Source organism: Piliocolobus tephrosceles, chromosome 12 (assembly GCF_002776525.5).
Source record: "Piliocolobus tephrosceles isolate RC106 chromosome 12, ASM277652v3, whole genome shotgun sequence".
Lineage (NCBI taxonomy): Eukaryota > Metazoa > Chordata > Mammalia > Primates > Cercopithecidae > Piliocolobus > Piliocolobus tephrosceles.
Genome location: NC_045445.1, coordinates 24,726,250 through 24,746,627, shown reverse-complemented (window position 1 = coordinate 24,746,627; position 20,378 = coordinate 24,726,250). Strand labels below are relative to the sequence as shown.

The 20,378-nt window shown below is 50.1% G+C and overlaps 1 protein-coding gene across 1 annotated transcript in view; it reads left to right on the top strand.

Moving 5' to 3' along the window:
• XPNPEP2 (X-prolyl aminopeptidase 2) overlaps positions 1-17,796 on the top strand; it is a 30,714-nt gene extending 12,918 nt beyond the window's left edge. Inside the window, exons 9-21 of the mRNA XM_023198830.2 lie at positions 132-213; positions 537-732; positions 1,531-1,620; positions 3,026-3,135; positions 3,825-3,902; positions 5,021-5,092; positions 7,534-7,594; positions 8,852-8,921; positions 9,509-9,613; positions 10,350-10,409; positions 10,970-11,046; positions 15,866-15,955; positions 16,554-17,796. Of these exons, the coding sequence (XP_023054598.1) occupies positions 132-213; positions 537-732; positions 1,531-1,620; positions 3,026-3,135; positions 3,825-3,902; positions 5,021-5,092; positions 7,534-7,594; positions 8,852-8,921; positions 9,509-9,613; positions 10,350-10,409; positions 10,970-11,046; positions 15,866-15,955; positions 16,554-16,748 (1,286 nt within the window). The 3' untranslated portion in view covers positions 16,749-17,796. The remainder of the gene's footprint in view (positions 1-131; positions 214-536; positions 733-1,530; positions 1,621-3,025; positions 3,136-3,824; positions 3,903-5,020; positions 5,093-7,533; positions 7,595-8,851; positions 8,922-9,508; positions 9,614-10,349; positions 10,410-10,969; positions 11,047-15,865; positions 15,956-16,553) is intronic.
• Positions 17,797-20,378: the final 2,582 nt, after the last annotated feature.

Here is a 20,378-nt window from a genome sequence, read left to right as displayed (position 1 = left end):
AAGGAAGGAAGGAAGGAAGGAAGGAAGGAAGGAAGGAAGGAAGGAAAGAAGGAAAGAAGGAAAGAAAAAAAAAAGAAAAGCTTGCCTCAGGCAGATCAGCATTAAATAGTCCTTGTCAATTCTCTTCCCAGGGCTCTTCAACCTTCGAGCCAGTGACATCCCCTATAACCCCTTTTTCTATTCCTACACACTGCTCACAGACTCTTCTATCAGGTATGACTTTTCCTTAGTTTGCTGTCGTGGACTTCCTCCAACTTCCACCCTCTCGATGCCTCACCACTGATCCTGCCTTAATGTACAGCCCTCTGGTTGCCCATCAGCTTGGTGCCTGCCCCAGCACAACCCTTTAGAAAACCCCCTGTTGGCTTTTCCTGACTCTTTAAACCTCTGTCCCTGTTGAATCCCAAATCTGGCCTGCTTGGCTCCCTGGGGTTGGCTTCCTTTGACCTCCAGGAACAAAGGGACTGTGACTGCCTCTGGTCCTTTGCATTCTTAACAGATGCTCAGGACCCTCCTTGCCTTCCCGCCCCACCCAGGTTGTTTGCAAACAAGAGTCGCTTTAGCTCTGAAACCTTGAACTATCTGAACTCCAGTTGCACAGGCCCCATGTGTGTGCAAATCGAGGATTACAGTCAAGTTCGTGACAGCATCCAGGCCTACGCATTGGGAGATGTGAGGATCTGGATCGGGACCAGCTATACCATGTATGGGATCTATGAAGTGATACCCAAGGTGGGTTTACCAGGCCCCAGCCCAAGCCAGGCACCAATCTCCGCTCCAGGCCTGAGAAGTCTTAATCTAAAGTGGGATGAAACCCCTCAGCCATTCAGTCACCTGGTCAGCCAACAACTGTGCAGTGAGTTCCCTTCTTGGCCTAACTGGGAAGAGACAGAATAGGAAACAGGGATGTTCGTCCAGAGAGCTCATAAAATTGTCAGGAGGCTGGAGAGTATATGGCCTGATACAGCAGAGACTTTGGAGTCAGCCAAACTTGAAAATGAATTCCAGCTCCACCCCTAACTAGCTGTGCAGTGACTTTGGACAAGCAACTTAGCCAATCTGGGTCTTTTTCTTCACCTATAAAATGGCAATAAGAGTCCTGACCTCGCAGGAGTCATTCAGTGGAGATTTAAAGGAGATAGTGTATATGGCTGACACATGGTAGGCGTTCAATAAATGGTAGCTGTCATGATATGTACAGGAAACTTACACTGTCAGAACAGCCCGTCGATTGACTCAGGCCAGACTCTGATCCATCCCAGAGTGCTAGTGGGATCCAAAGACAGGGAGTTCACTGCTAAGCAAGGCAGTGTCAATCAAGGAAGCCTTCCTGGAAGGAGAGAAGGTTCAGCTGGATGTGGAAAACTAGGAAAGACAGAAAGCACACAGAGGAGAGAGCGTTGCCAAGAAACGGTGGCAAGTCTCACCTCTGCTGGGTCCTCCTGCCAGTCCTTTGAAAACACCCCTGTGCCATGGAGACCTCCTTTACTGTGCCCCCAGACCTCCTTTTCTCCTCCGTGCCCCCAACAGGAGAAACTCGTGACAGATACCTACTCCCCAGTGATGATGACCAAGGCAGTGAAGAACAGCAAGGAGCAGGCCCTCCTCAAGGCCAGCCACGTAAGTCCACGTTCAGGCAGACATGGCCTTTTGGGAGTATCCAGCCTAATGAGTTAGAAAGGAAAGGCTTCCAGAAGAGCCTGAAGAAGACCCTCAATGAAACAAAGAAGCAAGCTGGGTGTGGTGGCTCACGCCTGTAATCCCAGCACTTTGGGGGGCCAAGGTGAGAGGATCGCTTGAGCTCAGGAGTCCGAGACTAGCCTGGCCAATATGGTGAAGCCCCGTCTCTATTAAAAACACAAAAATTAGCCGGGCATGGTGGCAGTCACCTGTAGTCCCAGCTACTCAGGAGGCTGAGGCATGAGAATCGCTTGAACCTGGGAAACAGAGGTTGCAATGAGCTGAGATCATGCCACTGCACTCCAACCTGGGCAAGACTACGTCAAAAAAAAAAAGAGAGAAAGAAAGAAGGAAGGAAGGAAAGAAGGAAAGAAGGAAGGAAGGAAGGAAGGAAGGAGAAAGAAAAGAAAGAAAGAGAGAGAGAGAAAAAGAAAGAAAGAAAGAAAGAAAGAAAGAAAGAAAGAAAGAAAGAAAGAAAGAAAGAAAGAAAGAAAGAAAGAAAGAGAGAGAGAAGGGAAGGGGAGGGAAGGGAATAAAGAAGCAGACACCAAATTATTCCCAGGCACCCACATGCACCACATATCCTTATCCCCAATATAGTACAGTGGTTTAGAGCACAGGCCCTGGAGCTAGGGTGCCTTGAGTTCAAACCCCAGTTCCACCCAATTCCTAACTGGGTGACCTTGGCCAAGTCATTTTACCTCTCTGGGCCTTAGTTACCCCATCTGTAAAATGAGAATCATAATAGTAATCTTACAGCATATGGTTGTTGTGAAAATTCAATGAATATGTATATTGCTCTGAGCACCATCTAGCACATTCTAAGTGTTAAATGTTAGCTGTAATGATTTCCTCACACTGGCAAGAGGATGGCTCAATTTTTAAAAAAGAATTCTTGTTAAAATTAAGATAAACCACCTCATTTAAAAAAAAAAAAAAAACTTTATCTTATAGGAAATTTTAAACACACACAAAGGTAGAGAAAATAGCATCATAATCTCCAGTGTCCCTTCACCCAGCTTCAACAATCCTTGACTCATGGCCATTCTTGTTTTGTCTATAACCCCATGTTCATTACCACCACCACCACCCCCTCTGCTGCTGGATTCTTTTAAAAGTAAATCCTAGATAGCGTGTCATTTCTGCTGTCAACACAGAACTCTTTCAAAAACAGGAACACACTGTGATCACATATAAACACTAACAAGAATTCTTTGACATCAAATAGCCAGTGTTTTTAAAGCTCCACATCCTGGAGCAGCTATCTGATCTCCATCGTCTTGGAGCCTGTGGCTGTAATCAGACCTCAGCCAGCTCCTCTGTTTCCCTGCTTCCCCAACTCCAGGTGCGGGACGCTGTGGCTGTGATCCGGTACTTGGTCTGGCTGGAGAAGAACGTGCCCAAAGGCACAGTGGACGAGTTCTCGGGGGCAGAGCTCGTGGACAAGTTCCGAGGGTGAAGAGCCACGGCCATCCTTTTTAGTGTTGCAGTGGGGGCAGGGAGGGGGAATTTGTCCCCTTACTTAACGGGAAGGGAGATCCTCCTCATATGCGGGCTGGGTGGGGGAGGGCTCTGTAGAACAAGGAGAGACAGGTTCTTGGTTGGTCGGGGAGTTGACCAGGGGGCGTTGGATTACATTTCCCGCCCCGCTGAAAGCAGGACAACTCGAAGGGCCACAACCCAATAGCGTCCCCTAGTGTCTGCTTCAGGCACGATCTGGCTCTCCCTGGGGGAGGCTGTGGCTCAGACCAGGTCAGCCCCTGGACCACTTGAGAATACCAGGTAGAGAGGAGGATTCCCGAAGGCATGCTTGGCCCAAGTCAGGGCCGGATTGTAGGTTTGAGGTATAGGATGCTCTTCCAGGACTGGGGGAGTTTTCAGATACAAAGAGCTGGGTTTCTTCACTACTATCCGTAAAATGGAGGTGGAGAGGGAATAATTGGTGTCTACAGTGTGTCCTCTGATCTTCCTCTATAAATGACAGGTCAAGGCTTGGGGAGATGGAACCAGGAGGTGAGGGCTGGGAGAGCCAAATGGTGTCTGGTAGAGGCAGCCGTGACCTTCATTGGATTTTATTAGATATCCTGGGCCCAGCCCAGTCCAGGGGCCGATTCATTGACCATGCCTTGCCTTGTACTTTCCAGAGAAGAACAGTTCTCCTCTGGACCCAGTTTCGAAACCATCTCTGCTAGTGGTCTGAATGCTGCCCTGGCCCACTACAGGTACTTGAGGAAAATTAATTTTCTAGGGCCCTGTTGGGGGATCCCGTTGTGTGTATAGAGGAACAGGGTGAGGGGAGGGGGATGTTCTGGGACCTGAGTCCACATTAAAGGTCTGAGGCCCTTAGCCCTGTGGGGGCTGGGAGAGGAGCTCAGTGTGGAGTAGGGAGTTGCCGTGTAATGAAAAGGCCTGAGCACCGGAGGCTAGGGGACCTGGAAGGGAGACACCATTGGATGCTTTTCCCTGGCTTCCCGTGTGTTGCTTATGTTAGCTAATACTTAAAGCTCACGAGGTCACATGAAGAGAGGCCTGTTCACTCAGCCTGAACCAACCAAGGTGGGCCCAAGATGCAGGCTAGCCAGGTGTTTGGCCCTATAGAAAACAAACCCCTGCAGGCCTGCCTGATGAAATGTGGGGGGCCAAGCTGACCAGCTGCCTCCGCCTGGCATGGGCACAGCAGGGAGAGGTCAATGCCCTCCAAGAGAGTGCCTGATATGTCCCAGAATTCCCTCCCCTGGTGTCCCCTGGTGTCTCCCACGCTTTTGGCTGCCTTGCCCCAGCCCCGCCTACCCACTCGGGCTAGAGTGTCGGGGTGGGTGCTCCTCCGCTTTACCACCTCTTGCTCTGCAGCCCCACCCTGGAGGAACCCTCCCTTCCTGTGCTCTGCTTCTTCTCGGGGCCCTCTGCTCTCGAAGGCAGCAGGAAGTTAGAGACAAAGGGCCGAAGGGAGCATCCAGGTAGAGGCCCAACTCTTCGCCGCTGTACCACGCATCCTCGTGCAAGCCCCTTGGCCTCCATGGGCCTGCTTCTCCTTATGGAAAAGGAGACGGCTGGGCTGGGGGGTCTTTAGGGCTCTCCCAGCTCTCACATTCTGGACTTCACCCTCTCTCTTCTCCCGGGGTCCAGGGCCTGGCTCAGCCGGGTGCAAGATTAGCAGACCTGTGCTGAAGACAGCAGCAACGGAAACTGAGTTCTCTTCCAGGGCCCTTTGGGATAGAATGACTTCCCCCAGAGGGACTGGCCTGGAAGCCCAGACCCCAGAGGTCCTCCCACCAAGGGCCCCCATGTGATCCAGTGCAGGGTTAGGCTGCCCCTCTCAGCATTCTCTTCCCCTTCTCAGCCCGACCAAGGAGCTGAACCGCAAGCTGTCCTCAGATGAGATGTACCTGCTGGACTCTGGGGGGCAGTACTGGTATGTACCCCTCACCTCACCCTGGCCTAGATGTCTCTGCTCAGACCTCCTGAGCCTGCCAAGAGTCAGCCAAAGCTTTCCCTTCCTGAGCCATGGATTCTTCGTCTGAGAAAGGAGAGACCTGGAATGAGCCCCAAACATCCTTCCCATTTTCACACACAGGAGTCCCTGCACAGTGGGAAATACACAGAGGCTGAAATAGTGGCAGGACCCAGGCAGCACCTCTGTGGGAATTAGGAAAAGACTTCCTTTGCTCAAGTAAAATGTTTACTGTTTTGTGTGGGTTGTTTGTTTGCTTGTTTGTTTGTTTTTTGACAGAGTCTCATTCTGTTGCCCAGGTTTGGAGTGCAGTGGCGCGATCTTGGCTCACTGCAACGTCTGCATCCTGGGTTCAAGCGATTCTCCTGCCTCAGCCTCCCAAGTAGCTGGGACTACAGGTGTTCACCACCATATGCCTGGATATATATATATATATGGAGAGAGAGAGAGATGGAAGTTTCACCATGTTGTCCAGGCTGCTCTCAAACTCCTGACCTCAGGTGATCCACTTGCCCTGCCCTCCCAAAGTGCTGTCCCAAAGTGTTGGGATTACAGACGTTAGCCACCATGCTAAGCCTCAAGTAAAATGTTTTCTAGGTCCGCGTATTATTACACAGTCTGAGCAACTATACTTAATGTCCCTGCCTGGCTACACAAACACATACACCCTACTCTCACCCACTCGTGCACACCCTGGACAACCCTGCACCACCAACATCATGCAGACTCCTCAGCCCCCTCTTCCCCATGGCACTGTTCAGGGTAGAGGTGGGGGCAGATGAGAGAAGCAACCCTTTCGATGGGCTACCCTTGTACAGTGTACAACCTGAATGCTCAGACATGACAGTCATGCAGAATAGGCTAACCTGGCCAGGCATGGTGGCTCACACCTGTAATCCCAGCACTTTGGGAGGCTGAGGCGGGCAGATCACCTGAGGTCAGGAGCTTGAGACCAGCCTGGGCAGCATGGTGAGACCCCATCTCTACTAAAAATACAAAAATTAGCCGGGTGTGGTGGAGCATGCTTTCCAAGGGAAGCTGAGGCAGGAGAATCACTTGAACCCGGGAGGCAGAGGTTGCACTGAGCCGTGATCATGACACTGCACTCCAGTCTGAGCAACAGAGCAAGACTGTTAAAAAAAAAAAAAAGGCGAACCCTATTCCTTCCAAACGTGTAACCAATCATTCACACCAGAGTTGAGCTGAGCCGAGCTGACCTGAAAGATTTTCCCTTCTCATTAAGGAAGGAAGTAGACTGTGGGAAGCATGAGGTGGGGCAAAAGAAGGGCCGCGCTGAACTGATGGAGGAGCAAGGGATAGTTTCAAATGGTTTCCCAGTCTCTATCCTGTGGAAATGGCGAATGTGCTAACAACAGAGGCTCTTTGCTTGTTCTTAGCACAGCTCTCGGGGATCTAGAGTAGCAGACGCTCAGCTTAGCAGCCTTTGCTGGTCAGGAGTTTGATGCTGTGTGTACTTGAGATGGCCAGTGAGCAAAGGGGAAGTGAATTTGTGGGGGCGTTGCTGGAATGGAGTGTGTTCAGAGTAGGGTGAGGCCGGGGAAATAGTCACCTCACTTCCTCTTCTTTCCTTCTGAAGAAGAAGGCCACCACACCCTATGACCCAAGGAGGAGCCCCAGAGCCCTGGGACCATTTCTCCCCTCTTCCTCACCAAGGCGTGATCACAGGGACCATCCTGTGGCAACTGCTGCAGCTGAGGGTTGAGAGTCAGACCTTAGGGCTGAGGCTTCACCTCAATGGAACTCAGCAAATCACTGGGTCAGATCTGTGTTTGCCATGGAGAGGACTGCGTGGATAGGCAGTGCTTCCTCTAGGCCTGGCTTCACTGAGGTTCAGAGAGGGAAACAGCTGCATGGCCTCAATGGCCTCATCTGTGAAATGGGGATAATGAGGCCTCCTCTGCCATTCTTCCCAGGGAGCAGCAAAAGTGTCCTATAAATGGTCAATAACTATCTGAATATGAGAGTGTTATGATAACATAATCTCTCTGGACTTCAGTTTCCCCAGCTGTAAAAAGGGGACAATCCCCTTTCTGCCTCCCAGGAAACCTGGAAGAAGCCTTGCTTTCAGAACCAGCCAGACCCAAGGAAACCCAGATCTACAAAACAGCCAAAATGAGTGGGATGGGGGAGGAGTGTGTAGGGCAGGGAGTCACACTTGTCAGACAACTTAGTGGTTTTTAACTTGATAGCTTTGCAGAGGCCTTTCACACATAGGCGCTGAAGAGGTGATTTTGATTATGGTAGCTGTCTTCTTCCTTTTGCCGTCCACGCATCGCATCCCAGCCCTGCCATTTATGGAAAGCACACAGAAAGCACATGGCCCCAGTCACTAGCCCCAGGCATTTGGGAGAGCAGGACGTGTTGGTTTTCCTTTTCCACAGGGACGGGACTACAGACATCACCAGAACAGTCCACTGGGGCACCCCCTCTGCCTTCCAGAAGGTAAGCATGGGCCCAGATTTCCCCTCTCCACCCTCCCTCAAGGGGGCACCCAAGCAATCAAGATCCCTTCCATTTCAGAGGCTAAAACTGAGGCACAGAGAGGTTATGTAGTTTGCCCAAGGTCATACATGGTGCCAGAAAACCCAGTGCTCCCTGCTGCTTCCCTGGGGATATTTCAGACAACTGACAAGGCCTCAGCCCAAGCTGAGCCTCATCCTATCCTGGTAAATCAGTACACAAATATTTTTTTGTTGCTGCCTGTGTGCCTGGCCCTATACTCAGCAGAAAGAAGAAAGAAAGGCATCCCAAGTGGAGGAAAACGGCACAAGTGAAGCCTCCGCAGTGGAAAGGAGCCAGAGGTGTTCAGGCTGGCTAGCTGGGACAGAGGCGAAGGCATTGTCTCTGTACACCAGAGGGCCCTGGGGGTGGAGCAATGAGCTGCCGTCATGCTGCACGCAGCAGGCCAACTATGGGGCAGACATTGTGCTGGAAACACAGAGAGAGGAACAAAATGCTGTGCAGGCCTCCAGGAGCTCACAGTCTAGTGGCAGAGTCTGCTGCCTCTGGCTGTCCTGCACAAAGTGACAAGCCTATGCACGTGTGTGGTGGTGGAGATTGACCACATCGCCTCTGGAAGTGACCAGAAGAGGCCACTGTCAGCCCACCTCCCTCCCCTGACAGAGGAAGGCTAAGCTGCCAAGTCAGCAAACCTCAACCCTCATGAAAGGCCTTAAGAAAACTCAGCAGCCGTCACAACCACAGGAATGAGAGCACTAACCTTCCATGAAGCATGCGCGCTGTTGGCAGCACCTTCCGTACATTAGTCTGCCCGCCTCTCCCAACAACCTTAGGAGCTAGGTCCTGTTATCTTCCCATCGCAGATAAGGAAACTGAGGCACACAGCAGTTAAAGTCACCTGCCCAAGGTCTCAGAGTGAGTGACTGAGTCAGGATTCAGCCCAGGGAGTCACAGCCTCGGCTCACCGTCACCAAGTGTCTCCTGCAGATATTGTAATGACCCTCATAAACCAGCCATAGAGAAGCACGTGATGGAGCCCCAGCTTTGGGAAGGCCCTCTTCAGTCTCTGCTGGCCATCTTCCAGAACCCGGGCAGCCACAGATGACGATGCAACTCCCCCCACCCTGCTCACACACATCCAGGCCTGGGCCCTGCACCATGTATCCATAGGCCAAGCAACTGGAAACTCCCCTGGCTCCTCCTCCCGTCCTCCACATCACCTCTTCCTCTCCCCATCAGGAGGCGTACACCCGTGTGCTGATAGGAAATATTGACTTGTCCAGGCTCATCTTTCCTGCTGCTACATCAGGTGGGTTTCAGAAACCAGGATGGACACAGCCTCAGGCCCTGATTTCACAGGACCAGGACTCAGACCATCACCCTGGGAGGCTAGTGGGGCAAGGATTTTGTCATCATCCCATCCCTTATGTAAACGAGAAAATCCAGCCTAGAGAGAGAAAGTGACTTGCCCAACGTCACACAGAAGGTTAGCAGGAGACCCAGGCCTTGAACTCAAGTTTCTTAATCTAACACTGTTGCTCAGAGGTGGGAGACATCAGTGGGCCACAGCAGTTATGGGAGGATTCTTAGAGGAATTAGGTGTCAAAGTGCAAAGCCCTGACAGATGGGGAGAAATTATAGTAGAGGCATCAATCCAGGTAATGGATACAATGTACAGTAAGCTGGAGATAGTGATGGGCTGGTCTGGCGAGGGAACCACTAACTCCATCCATCAGCCCTTTTCCATCCCAACCCAACATCATTGCATCAGTGCATGCTTAGTGGCCTCTCAGGGGCCTCTTCTTGGGCACCACTCTGATAGTGGAGCAGGAAGGGGCAAGGTGGACAGTCTTCGGTAAAGCCATCTGACTGGGGTCAATCTCTCTTCCCTTCCAGGGCGAATGGTGGAGGCCTTTGCCCGCAGAGCCTTGTGGGATGCTGGGCTCAATTATGGTCACGGGACAGGCCATGGCATTGGCAACTTCCTGTGTGTGCATGAGTGTAGGTATCTCCTCAGCACTCCCCAGCCTCCCCCCATCCCCCACTTTTATTATACTCTCTATGAAGGTAGAGCATTTCACAGGTATGGAAATGACAAAGACCCACAAAGATGCCATGATCTAACCAAGGTTACCCAGCTCCACAGGGTAAATGAGGAATGCCAGCAGCAGGCCAGTCCTGCTGGCTGCTTGGCATTCAAGAGGGCACCAGAAAGAGGGTCAAAGTCTAGTGGCTAACTTGTATAGACCCCAGAGAAGTAAAAGCCAGAGCCAGCTGCATGTGGTGACTCACACCCGTAGTCCCACTGCTTTGGGAGGCCAAGGTGGGAGGATCACTTGAGGCCAGGAGTTTGAGATTAGCCTGGGAAACACAGCAAGACCCTGTCTCTACAAAAGAAATGTTTTAAGTATCCATGTGTGGTAACATGTGCCTGTAGTCCTGGCTACTCGGGAGGCTGAGGTGGGAGGATCCCAGGAGGTCAAGGCTGCAGTGAGCCATGATGGTGCCACTGCACTCCAGCCTGGGCAACACAGCAAGACCCCCTCAATACCTAAATAAATAATAAAAGCCAGAGCCAATCTGGTGTGTGCCAGGCCCAGGCAGACAATGATGTAATGGACCTGTGCTCGTAGAGATGCTCCGGGATCCTCACTTACCTGCTCTTCCTTGGAAGCTGCTCACTTCCAAGCTGGTGAGTATAGGATAACTGATACCATCTTTATGTCTTCCTTTCTAGGGCCAGTGGGATTCCAGTCCAACAACATCGCCATGGCCAAGGGCATGTTCACTTCCATTGGTATGGCCCTCAGGCCCCTCTACCTCACCACCCCATCCCAGAGCAGGGCTAGCCCAGAACTGCAGTCTAGGGTGTACCAGCCTTCAGAGGAGCACAGCAGGCACTAGTACAGCTCAGGACTCACCTCTTTTTGCCCTTGGGAGTTGGGTCCCAGCTGTATATTCAGACGAGATCAGGCGCGTTCAGGGTGGTATGGCCATAGACCCAGAGGTATATCCAGACTCTGGAGTTGCCAAATGCTAGAGTAACAGGACAGTGGCATCCAGAGAGATGGGAGTACCTTCAGGACCCAAGTGGGATTTTAGGTCTTCCCTGCTGGGCTACAGAGAAGAGAGGATGAGTCACAGATGCCCCTGTGGGGGATCTGAGGCCTGACAGGGATGAGTTGCCTCTGCTTAGCCAAGCATCTAACCAGTTGTGGGGCTGCCAGAATCAACAGCCAGGGAACAGCCAGGGGACAGCCAGGCAGCAGTCCCTCCAGCCACTCATCAGTAGGTACAGGAAGCCTGGGCTTGGACCCTCTCCCGGCTTAATGCCACCAGCATCTCTGTGTCTCCCAGAACCTGGTTACTATAAGGATGGAGAATTTGGGATCCGTCTCGAAGACGTGGCTCTCGTGGTAGAAGCAAAGACCAAGGTAAACTGCCACCAGGATGGGCTGGAGGTGTGGGCAGCATGTCAGTGACTTTGGGCTGCATGGGAGGAAAGGGGGAAGGAAGATCAAAGGAGAAGGACATTTAGTGTGCAGGCATGAATTTATGTGGAGTCTTCCTTAGGAATTCCATAAGTCAGACTTTTCAAACTTGCTTGCACATTTGAATCACCCAGAGAGCTTTCTCGTGTTTTAAATGCCCATGCCCAGGCCCCACTCCAGACCAAGTGAATCATTATTCCTGCCCTATATCATTGGTTCTCAATGCACATAATAATCGCCAGGGGAACTTGTTAGAAATAAAGATTCTGTATAATAGCAGCCAACAAGATAAAATGCCTAGATGTAAACTTTAAAAGGCTTACATGGAGAAACTCTCTACTAAGGGACATAAAAAAGATTTAAGTAAATGGTGCTCTCTGGAGAGAAGCCTCAATATTATGAAGATATCATTTATCTCTAAATTAATCTATAAATTCAACACAACCTCAATTCCAATACTAACTGGATACTTTTGTAACTTCACAAAATGATAGTAAAGTTTATTTGTAAAAATAAACATGCGAAGATAGCTAGGAAAATTCTGAAAAAGAAGAGCAGGGCCAGGTGCAGTGTCTCATGCCTGTAATCCCAGCACTCTGGGAGGCCAAGGCAGGAGGATCGCTTGAGCTCAGGAGTTTGAGACCAGCCTGGGCAACACGGCAAGACCCCATCTCTACAAAAAATACAAAAAAAAGAAAAAATTAGCTGGGTGTGGTGTCATGTACCCGTAGACCCAGCTACTCAGGAGGCTGAGATGGGAGGATCATCTGAGCCTAGGGAGGTTGAAGCTGCAGTGAGCCGTGATTACGCCACTGCACTCTAGCCTCGGTGACAGAGCAAAACCCCATCTAAAAAAAAGCAATAAGAAAAGCCAGCCCTCTCAAATTTGAACACAAACTACCATAACTAAAATAGTATGACACTGGAGATGAAATAGACAGCTGTAACAATGAAACAGAACAATTAGTCCAGAAATAAACCCTCTTATTCCCATAAACAACATGGGAATTTAATTTACAAGAAAGCTGATTTTGCAAAACAGTAAGAAGAAAATGATTATTCAGCAAATGGACAGGGGGAACAAATGGCTAATCATTTGGGGGGATTAAACTGAATAACCTCCAAAATAAAATTCCAGATGGACCAAAGTTTTAAGGTGAGCAATGAGACCACAAAAGATGTAGAGGAAAACCTGTATCAACTCATTTATAATCTCAGGGTGGAAAAGAGTCTTTCTGTGCAAGACCAGAAACCATGAAGGAAAAGATTAATAACTCTGACTAAATAGAAAATGGAAACAATGTTTATAGAAACAATGCCATAAACAAAGCCAAGAGATGTGTGACAAATATCTCTTGGCTTTGTTTATGGCATTGTGAGAGGGTGAATTTTCTTATTTTACCATGAGCTCTTACAAATCCATAAGACAAAAATAGGCAAAACAGGAAAAAATAGGGCAAAGGATATGAAAAGGCAATTCACTCAAATTAACACCAAATGGTCCACATACATGTGGAAAGTTGCTCAAGTTCATTCTTAAAGAAATACAAGGCTGGGCGCAGTGGCTCACACCTGTAATCCCAACACTTTGGAAGGCCGAGGCAGGTGGATCACCTGAGGTCAGGAGTTCCAGACCAGCCTGACCAACATGGAGAAACCCCATCTCTACTAAAAATACAAAATGAGCTGGGTGTGGTGGTGCATGCCTGTAGTCCCAGCTACTCGGGGTGCTGAGGCAGGAGAATCACTTGAACCCAGGAGGTGGAGGTTGTGGTGAGCCAAGATCATGCCATTGTACTCCAGCCTGGGCAACAAGAGCAAAACTCTGTCTCAAAACAAACAAAAAAATACAAATCAGGGCCAGGCACCTGTAATCCCAACACTTTGGGGGGCAGAAGTGAGTAGATTACTTGAGGTCAGGAGTTTCAGACCAGCCTGGCCAACATGGTGAAACCCCATTTCTACTAAAAAATACAAAAATTAGCCTGGCATGGTAGTGCGTGCCTGTAATCTCAGCTACTCAGGAGGCTGAGACAAGAGAATCGCTTGAACCCGGGAGGTGGAGGTTGCAGTGAGCCGAGATCGCACCACTGCCCTCCAGCCTGGGTGGCAGAGCGAGACTCTGTCTCTAAAAAAAGAAGAAGAAAAAGAAAAAAAGAAAGAAATAAAAGAGAAGGGGAAAAAAGTATCTTTCTTGCTCAGTTTCCTTCCTGAGAACATCTCAGGCACACACAGCATATGTATCTATCTATGTATATATTTTGAAAATTCACACAAAATGGATTCTACCATACATACTTTTCTGCATCTTCCTTTCCTGCCCGGCTGCCCCTTACTTAATAGTAAACCTAGAAGAGTGCTCTACAATAGCGCAGGGAGACCTACCTCATTCTTTTTAAGGGTTGTGGAAGAGCCTATAGTACGTGGCTGTCCCATGGTTTATTTAACCAGCCGTGGATATTGAGGCTGTTTCCAAATTTTTACTATATTTACCATCAATGCTACAAATCAACATCACTGTATAAACTTCTTGGTGAGCTTTTGGGACTATATCCAGAAGGTACATATCTGGTGTCGGGATTTCAGAGACAAAAAGTACAAGCATTTTTAATAGGTAATTTGACAGATATTGTCAAACTGCCCTCCAGAAAGGTTGCACCAATTGTACTTTCTCCAACAGTGTGTGAGAGTGCCCATTTCCTCACATACTCACTAGCACTGAGAATCACCAAAGTCACTAAATTTTGCCAATCTGATAGGTGAAACATGGTATGCTATTGTTGTTTTGATTTGTATTTCTTTTTTTTTTTTTTTTTTTTATGGAGTCTCCCTCTCCCAGGCTGGAGTGCAGTGGCGAGATCTTGGCTCACCGCAACCTCTGCCTCCCGGGTTCAAGTGATTCTCTTGCCTCAGCCTCTCGAGTAGCTGGGATTACAGGCGCGCACCACCACGACCGGCTAAATTTTCTATTTTTATTAGAAATGGCGTTTCACCATGTTGGCCAGGCTGGTCTTAAACTCCCGACCTCAGGTGATCCACCAGCCTCGGCCTCCCAAAGTGTTGGGATTACAGGCGTGAGCCACCACGCCTGGCCTTATATTTCTTTAAGGATGGACTTGAGCATCTTTCCACATGTATGTGGACCATTTGGTGTTAATTTTAGTGAATTGCCTTTTCATGTCCTTTGCCCTATTTTTTCCTGTTTTGCCTGTTTTTGTCTTATGGATTTGTAAAAGCTCATGGTAAATAAGAAAATTCACCCTCTTTCTGTGAAATGTGCTATATTTGTCACACATCTCTTGGCTTTGTTTATGGCATTGTTTCCATAAACATTGTTTCCATTTTATATTTAGTTTAGTCAGAGTTATTAATCTTTTCCTTCATAGCTTCTGGTCTTGCACAGAAAGGCTCTTTTCCACCCTGAGATTATAAATGAGTTGATACAGGTTCTCCTCTACATCTTTTGTGGTCTCAGCCTCCCAAATAGGTGGGACTATAGGCACCCACCACTATGCCCTACTAATTTTTGTATTTTTAGTAGAGACAGGGTTTCACCATGTTGGTCATGCTGATCTTGAACTCCTGACCTCAAATGATCCACCCACCTCGGCCTCCCAAAGTGCTGGGATTACAGGTGTGAGCCATCCATCGTACCCAACCTCTTTTATTTTTAGAGACAGGGTCTCACTCTGTTGCCCAGGCTGGAGTGCAGTGGCATGATCACAGCTCACTGCAGCCTCGACCTCCTGGGCTCAGGTGATCCTCCCACCCTTCCACCTCAGCCTCCCAAATAAGTAGGACTATAGATGGACACCAGCATGCTCAGCTAATTTTTGTATTTTTTTGTAGAAACTGGTGTATTAGTCTGTTCTCACACTGCTATAAAGATACTACCCAAGACTGGGTAATTTTTAAAGGAAAGAGGTTTAATTGACTCATAGTTCCACATGGCTGGGGAGGCCTCAAGAAACTTACAATCATGGCAAAAGGCGAAAGGGAAGCAAGGATCTTGACATAGTGGCAGGAAAGAGAGAACTAGCAAGAGCAGGGAAAACTGTCTTATAAAACCATCAGATCAGCCGGGCATGGTGGGTCATGCCTGTAATCCCAGCACTTTGGGAAGCTGAGGTGAGTGGTTCACTTAAGCTTAGGAGTTCAAGACCTGTCTGGCCAACATGGTGAAACTGCATCTCTACAAAAAACACAAAAATTATCTGGGTGTGGTGGTGTCCATCAATAATCCCAGCTACTTGGGAGGCTGAGGTAGAAGGATCACCTGAGCCCAGGAAGTAGAGGCTGCAGGGGACTGTGATCGCGTCACTGCACTGCAGCCTGGGTAACAGAGGGAGATCCTATCTCAAAAAAATAAAATAAAATAATTGAAATTTAGATTTCTGGGCCCTGCCCTAAGGATTCTGCCTCCAGTAGGTTTGGGAGGTGGGCCCTGAAATCTGCATATTTATCATGCTCCCTAAGTGCTGTTGATGTACATACTTTGAAAAACACAAACCTAAGTCTAAATTTCCAGAATCAGGAGGGAAGCACCAAAGGTGGAGCACTAAGTGGCAGACAAGGGGGCTGGCGAAGAGAAGGGACTCTAGAAGGCTCAGATCTACCCAGAGTGTCCAGGGTTGATGAAGCCCAGCTCTCTGTGTCCTCTGGGTGGAGTGCTCCCTCCTTCCCTTCAGCCCAGCTCCTCCTCCTCCCTCACTGTCCTGCCCCTCACTGTCCTGCTTACTTGCCTTCTCTTGTGGGCTCTCAGTACCCAGGGAGCTACCTGACCTTTGAAGTGGTATCATTTGTGCCCTATGACCGGAACCTCATTGATGTCAGCCTGCTATCTCCCGAGCATGTGAGTGCCCCTCAGCATTGCTTTCTCCCTGACCCTGGGCCTTTCCTGCCTCTGCTACTTGCCACCACATCCTCTGTCCCTTCACCTCCCCCAGGAGGGTCCACACTGGTGGCACCTGCAGACACACACTAGGGCATTCCTCCCCAGCTCATCAGAGACCCCAGAGCTTCTAGAACTTTCCAGTCAGACCAGCCTGCCCAACCCCAGGTAGTGAATAACTGGAGGGGTCTGAGATTGGGCCTCTGAGCTCAGTCACTACAAGGCCTGGAACTATAAGTGATCCCTTCCATTCTTTCGCCTCAGTCTCCTATTTTGTAAGCTGAGGATAAGAATGCCTGCCCAGCTTACTCACATTACTGGGCCTGAAATCTACCCACCCCACCGCCCATGAACATCACCATGACATGAAACAGCCACCGAGGGGAACAGCCTCTGGAAAGCCCCAGAGAATTCCTGAGTCCTGATGATGGTGGGGGACCTGTGGCAATCTGGACCATGGTGACAGCTGGAGTACCACAGCAGGGGATTGGGTGTCACCAAGACTTCACCTCTTGGCAGCTTGGCTTGGAGAGGCTCTCACCCCTTCTATCTTTCGCAGCTCCAGTACCTGAATCGCTACTACCAGACCATCCGGGAGAAGGTGGGTCCAGAGCTGCAGAGGCGCCAGCTGCTGGAGGAGTTCAAGTGGCTTCAACAGCACACAGAGCCCCTGGCAGCCAGGGCCCCAGACACTGCCTCCTGGGCCTCTGTGTTAGTGGTCTCCACTCTTGCCATCCTCGGCTGGAGTGTCTAGAGGCTCCAGACTACCCTGGTAACCCTCCATCTAGATGGGGGGCTCCCTTGCTTAGATCCCCTCACCCTGCACCGAACATACCCCAAGGGTCCCTGCTGGCCCTGACCTGGAAACCTTTGCATTCATCCTCCTTCTCCAAGACCAGGCCCCAGGAACACAGGGCTTCTTGGCCCCAGACGACACCTCCCTGCACCCCGGGGTTGTATACTGCACCCTGGGCTCCTAACCCCAGGCCCCGAGATAGGAGAGCCAGCTAGTCTCTTCTCTCCTGTGATCTCAGTAGGCCTAACCTATAACCTAGCACAGATTGCTACAGCTGCTCCCCTCCCGCCAAACAAAACCCCAAGAGAGCAATGCCCCTACCACCCCAGGGTGCCATGGTCCCAGGAGAGTCCAAACCTATCACCACCTGTTGGGTATAGCCAGAGCTTTTCCCACCCAGTCAGGGCATGAAACAGCAACCCCCCACATGTGAACCCATCGTTCCTAAACCCTGGGTGGGCTCTATGCCAAGTAACGGCAGAGGGAGTTAAGCCACAGGAATTTGGCTGTGGAGTAGGAGGGTATGTGGCGAGGCACTCTGAAATATGACCCTACCAGAGGTTGGAAAACAAACTCGGGCAGCCTGAACGCGTCACTATTCTAGACTTCCCTGGCATTCAAGGAGCCCTTTGAACTTTCCAAAGTGTAGCCACAGCTACAATGCTGTTAAATCCTCCCACATTCTTGGATGCCCCTTCACCTTGTGTGGACAGTATCTAGTTTCTCCATTTTACAGACAGGAAAACTGAGCTTCAGACAGGGGATGGTTTTTGCCCAAGGACACATGCATTTGGTTGAGAGCTGATGGGGCCGGATGAACCGGCACTCCAGCTCTTTCACCCTTCAGCGCCATGCAAGGTCCCTGAGCCCACCTCCCAGCCCTCTACTCATTCTCTGAACCCACTGTGGTGAGAAGAATTTGCTCCGGCCAAATTGGCCGTTAGCCACCTGGGTCCACATCCTGCTAAGACGTTTAAAACAGTCTAACAAAGACACTTGCCTCTGGGTTTTGCATTGTGTCTGCTGTGTTGCCAGAGACTGCTGTCACCTGTGGCTTTTGTGGTGGGGGAGGAAGAAGAGAGGGTGTGGTGGGGGTGGGGACATGAGGCTCCTGGAAGCTCAGCGGGGGAGCACGTGGGCTGGGGAGTGTGTGTGGGGGCATGCATGTGAGTATGTGTGCGCATGTGCACAGATGCACGTGCATACCACGCCCAATCAGCCAACCTCCAGCCTGTGCTGAAAAGGTATTGTAACCTTGTGGAGGGGACAGAAAGGAGCCCTACACTGGTGAACTTGTCAAATGTAGTCCAGAAAAGTTGGGGCTAGCACCTTTGCCAAGCAGCGCACAGTTGGTGGAAGGAAAGAACCAAGGTTCTGGGTGCACGGTGCCAGGCAAAGGCACCAGGCAGAAAAGTCTCCTGGCCTGGAACCATCAGGCCTAGTCTGCTGAGTGTGAGGCTGACCTGTGATGGTTACCATCACCAATGCTTGCATCCAGAGGCCCCAGCCCTGACCAAGCCTTACTGAGTACCCAAAGATGGGCCTTTGTTTGCTAAGTCATTTGCTCCCTCACCTGCTAACCCCACACAGACAGGTACTACTAATAGAATTAAAGTTATCATCACCCTCATCATCATCACCATCATCACCATCATGGCTACCATTTACTGAGTGTTTATGTGCCACCATGCAAGAAGCTTTACATGCATCTTCTCATTTAATCCTCACAACCTCTGAGAAGGCCCTTTACTTATTCCCATTTTACAAGTGAGGGAACTCAGTGAGGCCCATAGAGAGTGGCTCAAAGTCACTTTTTTCATTAGGTAAATGAAAAAAGCCAGATTTAAACCAGTCAGAGGACTCTAGAATCCACTCTCAAGAAAGGGCGAGTCCTGGCCAGGTGTGGTGGCTCACTCCTGTAATCACAGCACTTTGGGAGGCTGAGATGGGAGGATCACATGAGGCCAGGATTTCAAGAGCAGCCTGGGCAACATGGCGAAACCCCGTCTCTACTAAAAATACAAAAATTAGCTGGGCATGGTGGCACACACCTATAGTCCGAGGTGCTTGGGAGGCTGATGCAGGAGAATCGTTTGAACCCAGGAGGTGGAGGTTGCAGTGAACTGAGATCGTGCCTCTGCACTCCAGCCTGCGCAACAGAGCAAGACTCCGTCTCAAAAAATAATAATAGTAATAATAAAATAAAGGGCCAGTGGTATGGCTTTCATGATTTTACTGATGAGAAAACTGAGGCTCAAGCAGGATCACACCGCTGGTGAGAAGCAGATCCACACCATAATGTCTCCCCAGACCCTGCCAGACCTTTCCCTTTGTACACTGACACTTGCTCCTGGGGTTCTGGCAGGTCATGGGTGGCAAGACCAGGCACCTGACCAACACCCTCACACAGGTCTTTTGGCCCGAGGCAGCTCATGTACTTTTTTCCTCAGTGCGAGACCCAGGACTCCACCTCATCTCTGATTCCCCTTAACTGCCCCTTCCAGCTTACCGTTCTGGGAGGAAGAACCCAGCCCTGGAACATGGCTGGAACGAGGACTCACAGTCACCCCAGCTCCTCCCTCCCCTGGGACCCAGATGGCCAGCCTTGACCATTCCTGCTTTAAGGGGTTAACTCTAGGTCAGGCAGGAAAACATTCAGGGCACATACACCAGGGCTGATACACAGGGACTCTTGTGACATCGTTAGGAATGAAAGATCATTAGGAACTGTCCCCTTGGGCTCTAGCACTTTGTTTTAATGTTGGAGGATGGGGCTTAGCAAACCTCTCCTTGCCTGCTGATTGCCTGGGGAGTGGGCCATGTGGAAAAGCCCCTTTTCCTAGGAGTTAAGAGTCTGGAGTTCTGGTCCCACTTGTACCAGCTGTGTGGCCTTGGGCAAGTCACTTCTCTCTGGTCTTCAGTTATCCCTTCTGGAATCTCCCATACTGCCTTCTTGGTGAAGTTACAGTAAGAGGCTCATGAGACCCGGATGTGGCAGCATTCTAGACCAGGAAGCCACACAGACAAGAAACGATATTGCTGTTATTTGCCCAGCACAAGTTCAACTCAGCTTCAACTTTGCAGGTAGGTAAGAAAAAGGTCTGGGATCCAAGTTTTATATATAAATAGTTGAAACTAGAAAGGCTCTGGAGCAAACATCTAGTTTATGTCTCTCCAACTATGCTCCCAGGAGCCTGAGATGCCTCAGAAACACCACAGGGGCTGTCGAGGAAAACAGAGCTGCCGCACAAAGTAGCCCTGATGGGCTTCCCATAAAATTGTACTTGGGGCCAGGCGCGGTGGCTCAAGCCTGTAATCCCAGCACTTTGGGAGGCCGAGACAGGTGGATCACGAGGTCAGGAGATCGAGACCATCCTGGCTAACACGGTGAAACCCCGTCTCTACTAAAAAATACAAAAAACTAGCAGGGGGGGTATGGCGGGCCCCTGTAGTCCCAGCTACCCGGGAGGCTGAGGCGGGAGAATGGTGTAAACCCGGGAGGCAGAGCTTGCAGTGAGCTGAGATCCGGCCACTGCACTCTAGCCTGGGTGACAGAGCGAGACTCCGTCTCAAAAAAAAAAAAAAAAA